A 7,456-nucleotide genomic window follows, 5' to 3' on the forward strand; every position below is an offset into this window, starting at 1 on the left:
AAAAAAAAAAAAAAAAAAAAAAGTAGAAGAAGAAATTCCTACCCTTTGGCCGAGGGGCCTTGAAGCTTACTACGTAAGTGGGCTGTATGTGAGAATTCACGAAAGCATCCCAAACGATGTATTTTCTGGGTACGAACAAGCTGTCTACGCCCGTATCGAATGCGCTGGAACTTGGATAAAATTGCTTAGATCCTGCGGGAATAGCTTCCACTTTTCCCAATATTACTCTGCATAATAACGCGTGTTGTAGTCCATTTTGGTCGACGGCCGAAGACGAGACACTGCAAACAATTAAAAGCTACCAAATGAGCCACTCTTGTATCTCTATTCTAATTTCTAAGAAACGGCCGTTGGAGGATCGTTTTGGCGGCAGGGCACATAATAAAAATAATAATCATAATAATAATCATAATAATAATCATAATAATAATAAGAAAGATGATAAGAGATGGCGAGGAAAACAGTTACCAGTCAATCGAAAATCTAGCAGCACACAAAGAGACGCCCACGCCGTGCAATGATTCAGAGCGCATATCTTTATGATTGAAACGACTGAAACCGTAAGACACGATCTGGCAGATGTCATCCACTGGAGCACCGTACCAACCAAACTTGATATTAGCATCTCCTCCGCATTTGGTGGCCACCGCATCCGAGAATATTCTAAAAGCTTCCTCCCTCGCCACTTTCCCCGAATCCGAACAATTCTTATGAACCGCCACAACTCGTGCATCCCTCCCTATGCTACCAAGACCCGAAACGAAGCAGTTCGCTACAGTTTCGTGCTCCAGCCCCTGCTCTTCGAGCCTCCTCATTCCGCTCCCTTGGAGAAGCCTAAATCGGTTTGAACTCAACGAATCGTATTCGTCGCCATGATTTCCAGAGCCTAACCTCTCGTAATCTTCAATGGTTGTGAAGATTCCCTCTTCAACATTGGACTGTTCCATTTTCCGATCTTATCTTTCGGTGGAACAACAGAACAGGCCCTCAAAGCTTAGCTAAATAGAAGAATAATGACCCTCCAAATACATAAATATAGGTCAAAAGAAGAGAGAGGTAAATAAAGATCAACATAGGCAGGGGGATTGGGGCGCAAGGAAAAGGCATTTACTTGCACAAGAAGAAGAAAATGAATAACAGTAGGAAAGAATATATATTATATATAATATCATTTATTTCCGTCATTACACACGGGATGCCGTCATTACACACGGGATGCTTGTACGCTCGTCTACGGACTTTGCACGTTATTAGACCCTAGTAGAAGTTGAAAAGTTACAAATTCTCCCTGCTTCAACTCCGAAAAAAGTCGGAAATAAATAAACAAACAATTTTTTACTCGGTTCATGCAAAAATTCAAATTTCAGACGTACAACTACACGAAAAGCAAAATTTGCATAGTTTTTGAAATTAAATAAAAATATGTTATATATAATTTTAAAATGATTAAATTAAAAATAATAACATATATTTATGCTTCAAAATGAATTTGATATATTTGCTTTTCTTTTGGGGTGGGTAATTTAAAAATGAAATATTTTCTTTACTATAGCTAATGTAAAATTAAGTTCTTTTAATTTCATTTCAATAAATTTAAAATAAAATACTATTTATTTTGTAGTATTAAATTTAAAATAAAAAGTAAATATTTTTTTTTATAAAAAAATTATGTGAATAAATCGTCTATAAAAATACACCTTTCTTATCTTAAAATTATAAAATCATATACCTATTGAACTGTTGTTAAATAAATGTAGATAAATAAAATACTCATGGGGAAAATAGAGAGAAATGGCACAACCCATCCAAATTATGAGAAAAAATGGAGATGCTAGAAATGCGTTTAAATTGGGTATAGAGAACCGAAGTTGGGAAACCGAACTCATTGCTCCAAACACAAATTCCAATTTAGAAGGCAAATCGACCCAAAACTAAAACCATATATTTTGCAACACATCGTTTATTGATGAGTCAAGTTAGTGATATTTGACATAATTTTTCTTTTTCTTTTCCAAATACTTTTAAGATCAGGCTAGGGACAAGAAGAAGGTTCAAGTCAAACACGTTGTTCTGTCCAACTCGCGTTCTTCTCTTGTGACCCATGCCTATTTGGAACGGTATTTCACGGACTCGCTCGGATTTCTTTTTAACTCCTTGCTCTCTTGTTCTCTCGCACCGGCCACTACAAACCCAAGATGCAGTCGCTCAACTTTTTTACCAGGACAGGTTTATTCGGCTGAGTCCGACGCAGGGATTCGAGCCCAGCGCTGAGCTTCGATGATGGAATGAAGGTCTTTATGCCTACTGAAATCTTCAAAAACAAATTCGCTGTCCATTTTGTAACGAGTGGATTTCTTAATTTCTCTTTTGTTTTCTCGTCCCTTTTTTGTGCATAATCAGCAAAGTTACGGAGCCTTTTTAATCGTTGATTCTGTGGTTGGATTTTGCTTGTCATTCCTTTATGATGACTCAGATGTGCTAATATTGTGGCCAGTTTTTGCCTGTCATTCTTGATTGGCTTACCTGAATCTCTACTTCGTATGTCTTTTATCTATAATTTTGATTCTCATTTAGCAATACCAAAACTGAGCTCTGCTCTCCGAGTCTTATCTGTGGCATATAGAAATGATATGAAATTTAATTTCGAAAGAATTCCAGAGGGGAGAGGGAAACCAAATCAGGGATTCGGTACTTCAAATTGATTTGAAACCAGGATCTTACACGTGACCCAGTGATGACCAAAAGAAGTATAGACGTCTCCAAGAATGAGCGAAATGATGTTCTGGAAGCTTTTAATCCTGCAATTTCTAAGTTTCTTGCGCAACTTTCTCAGAAGGTTCAAAATTCTATCAAGGTTGGTCATCTTAATTTCATTTGGAATGAATACTTTTAAAAACTTTTGTCTGTTGAATACAAATCGAGAGAGAATGAACATTTTATTATCACTAAACCTGTAAATTCTAGACTGGATTGAAATTTAATTTTGAAAAAATATTTTACATGATTTTATTTTATTTATTTATTTATTTCTGGTTGCAGCCTCAGCTTAAGGGACTAGCAAGTGATGGTCAGAAATTAACGTCAATGAACCCGTCCACAAAAGGGGAGAAGAAGGGGTCTTCTTCATCCTGGGAGTTTGATGTGGAGAAGCAACTTCAGGCATGGAGGGAGAACCCTTCATGGACGGATAAGCCTCCACAAATAAAGGTGCTTAATATCAGGATAGAAGGACGTGCTTTCCATTGTAGACCTGATGTTCATTCCTGTTGTGAACTTGGTGTTATAAATTTAAAAATGGCCTTGCAAGATCCCCCCCATTCATTTCATGAAGTGCACTGTCGATCAAGTGTTATGTGTGATGAATCTAAAATTAACATGGGCAAGCTTAAGCTCTCACTCTGGTTCAGTTCGGATTTCGTTAAATTGACCTGACCATTTCCATTTCATTGATCGAGTTTAAATGAGGCTCTTTGCAGGTTAGTGTACCAAAAGATACCCTTAGCAAACTCGATGTAAAGGTTGATGTTGGTTTGCCTCCGGATGCTGTCTATAATATTGTGACAGACCCTGATAACAAGAGAGTTTTCAAGAATATTAAAGTAAGTTACACATTTTCATTTACGATTCCATTCAATATTTTATTGATTGTCAGAATCAAACATTTGTACCACTCTTCTTTATTGGTTATCAAAACAAATCAATGATGTCATGGAAGTGAGGGGGGAACTATGGTCATTCATGTAGTCCTTCTAAATCCACATGCTTAACTTTGGCGCTGAGGTACATCTTTCGCAGTGTTCGAATCTTGGCTGGGTTTGGATGGGGAAAATAAATTAAATTCGAAAGCAGTTTGGAAGATGTAGTATTTTGTAAACTTGCTGAAAATTGTTAGTTTTTTTCCAAGTCTTTTAAAATGATAATTTCATCATGTGTTGTTTGTTTATTATAATTACCTTATTTCATTAATTCTTCTTCTGTAATATTTAAATTTTAGTGTAGTGCTTCCCATCAAAACTTGTAAATAAATTTTAGACTACATTATTTATAAACCACAAAACAAAAGAAATACAAGCTATAGTCTAGAGGCTTTTGATGGACACTCCAACAGAAAGTGTATGCCACACAAAATCACAAAACTATTTTTGGAATTCCTCAAACCTCTGTTTTCTGTCTATCCAGATACGTGCCGAAATACATATAAAATCAGCTATCGTTATGCATCCTGTTGTAGCTATACCATCTGCTGAGTTTAGAAAATTAATGTCTGTTTTAGGAGGTGATATCCAGAAGGGTTTTGATTGATGAAGGATCGAGACAAGTGGTTGAGCTGGAGCAAGCAGCTTTGTGGAGATTTCTTTGGTGGTCAGGGACCATTGCAGTTCACGTTCTAGTAGATCAAAACAGAGCAGATCACTCGGTAAGCACTTGGCACTTTCTTTTGCGCGCTACCTTTCAGTAGAATAAACAGACATTTCTAGGATATTTTGTAGGAAGCAAGCAGATTCTCAGTTTAGCGCAAGTAGGAAATGATATATGTATTTACTTTCAGTTCTTTATTTGAATATTTGCTTGTTCAATATGGTCATATCTTGTGACTTGGATGATGATTATCTGCCTCGCAATGAAAGATTGATGAAAAGGAAGTTTCTTGTTTCTTATGATCAATTCAATGATCTGGTTAGATGAAATTCAAGCAACTGAAGGCTGGATTTATGAAGAGATTTGAAGGCCGGTGGAGAGTAGAGCCTCTATTTGTTGATGAAGGAATGTGCATTCCGACAAAACCAAAGAATTTGGAAGATTGTAATGCTTGCACAAAGGGCAAAGGAAGAATCGGGTCAAGGGTGAGCCTGGAACAGCTTATCGAGCCGGCCATTGTTCCACCACCGCCCATCTCCTGGTATCTACGTGGAATTACCACGAGGACAACGGAGATGCTCATTCTTGATCTCCTTGCTGAAGCCGAAAGGATAAGGGGAGATGTGAAAGATGAAGTTACAAACAAGGAGCTGCAAATTTCTCAGAGAATATGTGATAGCAACTCGTTAGATAGCGTTCTTGATATTAAACAAAGATGGGCCATCCGTAGGAGAAATGCGAAACAACGTGGTAGGACTAGGAGCTTCCTTGCTGCCAAATGAATAATCCTTTTTAAACCTATATTATGTATTACACTCTCATTTTCTTTGTTCTCTCTCCAGCTAATGAGATGACAATCTTGAATTTGCATCATATTCTGCATAGTCTGAATTTACAGCCTCTGGACAGGGAGCTTGTGCTGTGAATGATGAAACCGTTTCTTTTCAGATTACTGTTCAATTTGATTAGGTAAATAGAAGAATAACAAATTTCAGAGTTGTCCGAAAAGAACCACCAGTTACTTTTACCAAATTGAACAGTACATTGTTTTGGAACAATATTGTTAATGTATTTTTCTTTCTAAAACAAAAAAGGTTTCCGAAACTTTTTTTAATTATGGCTTTCTTTTCGTTGGAAAAATAAAAACAATTATTGCTTGCTCGGCCAAATTAATAAAAATCAACTTTTCTCTTCATAAACCTTCTAGAACGTTCGTCCAAGTAGCTATGTGTTACGAACTTGTTGTACGCATGCACATGCCTAATTCCAATACAACTTTCATGATGTTCAATTTTTTTAATTATATTTTCTAGGAATATGGCTCTTAAATAAAATCATGTCTAAATGTTCTAGAATGCAGTGTCGGAGGAAGGAACTCTGTTCATCCTCTTTTTTCTTTTTTTCAAAAATCCCGCCACATTTTCTAAAATCCTCAAACTGAGGCTAGAGGCTTGTATATAGTTCTCCGCCACACTATTTTAGCGGGCAAAGTGGAGGACAAAGTGAGAGTGAGTGGAGCACAATAGGAGCGTGGGAGTTGGATTGGTATTCTCTCAATGCAACCATGGCATTTGCTTCTCTTATAGACCTCTTTCTTCAGCTAAGTTTAATCTTACGGGACTGACGCCTATTTTTTGTTTTTCCCGAGATAACCAACACACGAGATTTTGAAGAAACCTCTTCTTGAACTTCTTAGTGCAGCTAATTTCTTCGGCAAGACGGAGATGCATCTGCTCCGACCGACTATGCAGACTCTCAGTTCTTCTGTAATGATCTCTCGCGCTCTTTCTCGTCGGCGATTGTTGAAATATTGGTAATCTCTCAAGTCCTTTTCGATTTTGGTTTATCAAACACTTTGTCGAGTCTGTTCTCATTCAGTTACGTTTGATCCAGAGTTTGAATGAAGCACCGAAGCTTTAAAAGTTACGAATAATCTTCATATCAGAGTAATATCCTCAATTTTTTTTAATGTAGTTCCAGATACCGGCCTTGCAAGCTGCCTAGAGGAGTTTTAATTGATGCTCCACTAGCACTCTGGCAGCGCTTGATGAATTGTAAATTGCTTTGATTAATGCCTCGACGTTATTTAATTACTATTCGTATTATCATTTTATTGATTCCTTAGCCTGCGTTACATAAGTTACATTTAATGCAGTAGCTCGTGTATAACAGTAGGCATCTTTATTGTTTTCCTGGGCATGCGTAATTTTTCTTACACGGTTAACTTCCTTCTTACCTATACGGCAACGCATGCATAGATTGTTGTACAAACGATTCCTTATATTTTCTCCTTAATCAGATAAGCTAAGCTAAGGATTTCCGCAAACAGCAAGTCTGCCATCATCCTCTCAAAAGCTGCATTCAGCAGGCCGTACTTCATCATATTATTATTTGTTTGATGTAGTTATCTCTGTTATATCCCTCTTTAATTGAAAATTCATTCAAGTACTTTCCACTCGAGTCAGACTACCGTACCATTGTTACGTGGATTAATTCATTTCTGGTATTTTATGCAGATGAACTTGTTTCTGGTATTAATGGCCCGGGGAGGATTGTAATAAGATCTGCATCAACACCTCTTAGGAAGAGTCAGTAGCTGTATCCTAGGGTAAGAGATCCCTTCATAATCATTCATCAACACTTTCTGTATTTTCTTACTCTGTGCTGAGCGTCTAAATTACTTGCTAAGTGCATAGCAGCATAGGTGTAGGATAAAGTTTAGTGAGTAAGAGATAATAAAGAAGAGAAATTGAAATTCATGAAAGGAATTGATTTATTGACAATTTCATACATTTCTTGCCTATTAATATACATTTTAAGTTGTTTTGCTTTATGAAGTTGTTCTCAGTGTTTAGCAATCTTGTACAAATTGTACATATACTGATGTCCCGTAGAAATTGCAGATATCTGTGATAATGAGATAGGTTGCTATCGTTGAATCTGAAAGCGAATGTCACTACCAGGAAGGCAATTTCCCTACCTTCGACATTAAGCATGGTATGAATTTCAGGCATGGAATCATTTTAAGTTTTTGGTCACTTCTGTTTATTTTTATTCGGAATAGAAGATACCTTTTTTTTTTTGGGGGGGGGGGGGG

The 7,456-nt window shown here is 36.9% G+C and overlaps 2 protein-coding genes and 1 long non-coding RNA gene across 6 annotated transcripts in view; 2 read left to right on the top strand and 1 right to left on the bottom strand.

Moving 5' to 3' along the window:
• Window positions 1-1,084, bottom strand: part of LOC111496418 (probable inactive poly [ADP-ribose] polymerase SRO2) — a 1,826-nt gene extending 742 nt beyond the window's left edge. Inside the window, exons 1-2 of the mRNA XM_023146839.1 lie at window positions 469-1,084; window positions 43-281 (exon numbers count right to left, since the gene is read on the bottom strand). Of these exons, the coding sequence (XP_023002607.1) occupies window positions 43-281; window positions 469-947 (718 nt within the window). The 5' untranslated portion in view covers window positions 948-1,084. The remainder of the gene's footprint in view (window positions 1-42; window positions 282-468) is intronic.
• A 968-nt stretch (window positions 1,085-2,052) lies between these two features.
• Window positions 2,053-5,293, top strand: LOC111496430. 4 transcript variants are annotated; one of them, XM_023146863.1, is made up of 6 exons: window positions 2,053-2,538; window positions 2,659-2,854; window positions 3,040-3,207; window positions 3,477-3,599; window positions 4,274-4,417; window positions 4,683-5,293. In XM_023146863.1, the coding sequence occupies exons 2-6, from the start codon at window positions 2,735-2,737 to the stop codon at window positions 5,139-5,141; spliced, it is 1,014 nt and encodes a 337-aa protein (XP_023002631.1). In that variant the 5' UTR covers window positions 2,053-2,538; window positions 2,659-2,734; the 3' UTR covers window positions 5,142-5,293. The 4 variants fall into 4 exon arrangements, with proteins under 4 accessions (XP_023002631.1, XP_023002630.1, XP_023002632.1 ...); XM_023146862.1 differs by having other exon boundaries at window positions 2,053-2,291; window positions 2,401-2,854; XM_023146864.1 differs by having other exon boundaries at window positions 2,053-2,291.
• A 761-nt stretch (window positions 5,294-6,054) lies between these two features.
• LOC111496431 overlaps window positions 6,055-7,456 on the top strand; it is a 4,215-nt gene continuing 2,813 nt past the window's right edge. The window contains exons 1-3 of the long non-coding RNA XR_002720458.1: window positions 6,055-6,172; window positions 6,253-6,967; window positions 7,263-7,356. This is a non-coding gene — a long non-coding RNA (uncharacterized LOC111496431). The remainder of the gene's footprint in view (window positions 6,173-6,252; window positions 6,968-7,262; window positions 7,357-7,456) is intronic.

The sequence above is a fragment of the Cucurbita maxima genome, unplaced genomic scaffold (genome assembly GCF_002738345.1).
Source record: "Cucurbita maxima cultivar Rimu unplaced genomic scaffold, Cmax_1.0 Cma_Scf00022, whole genome shotgun sequence".
In the NCBI taxonomy this organism is placed as follows: domain Eukaryota; kingdom Viridiplantae; phylum Streptophyta; class Magnoliopsida; order Cucurbitales; family Cucurbitaceae; genus Cucurbita; species Cucurbita maxima.

Bases quoted from the DNA above. Each gene is read 5' to 3' on its own strand.
- LOC111496430 (XM_023146861.1), top strand. From the start codon at position 2,735: ATGACCAAAAGAAGTATAGACGTCTCCAAGAATGAGCGAAATGATGTT. The intron at 2,855-3,039 runs GTTGGTCATCTT...TTCTGGTTGCAG, and splicing joins AGGTTCAAAATTCTATCAAG to CCTCAGCTTAAGGGACTAGC. The intron at 4,418-4,682 runs GTAAGCACTTGG...TGATCTGGTTAG, and splicing joins AAAACAGAGCAGATCACTCG to ATGAAATTCAAGCAACTGAA.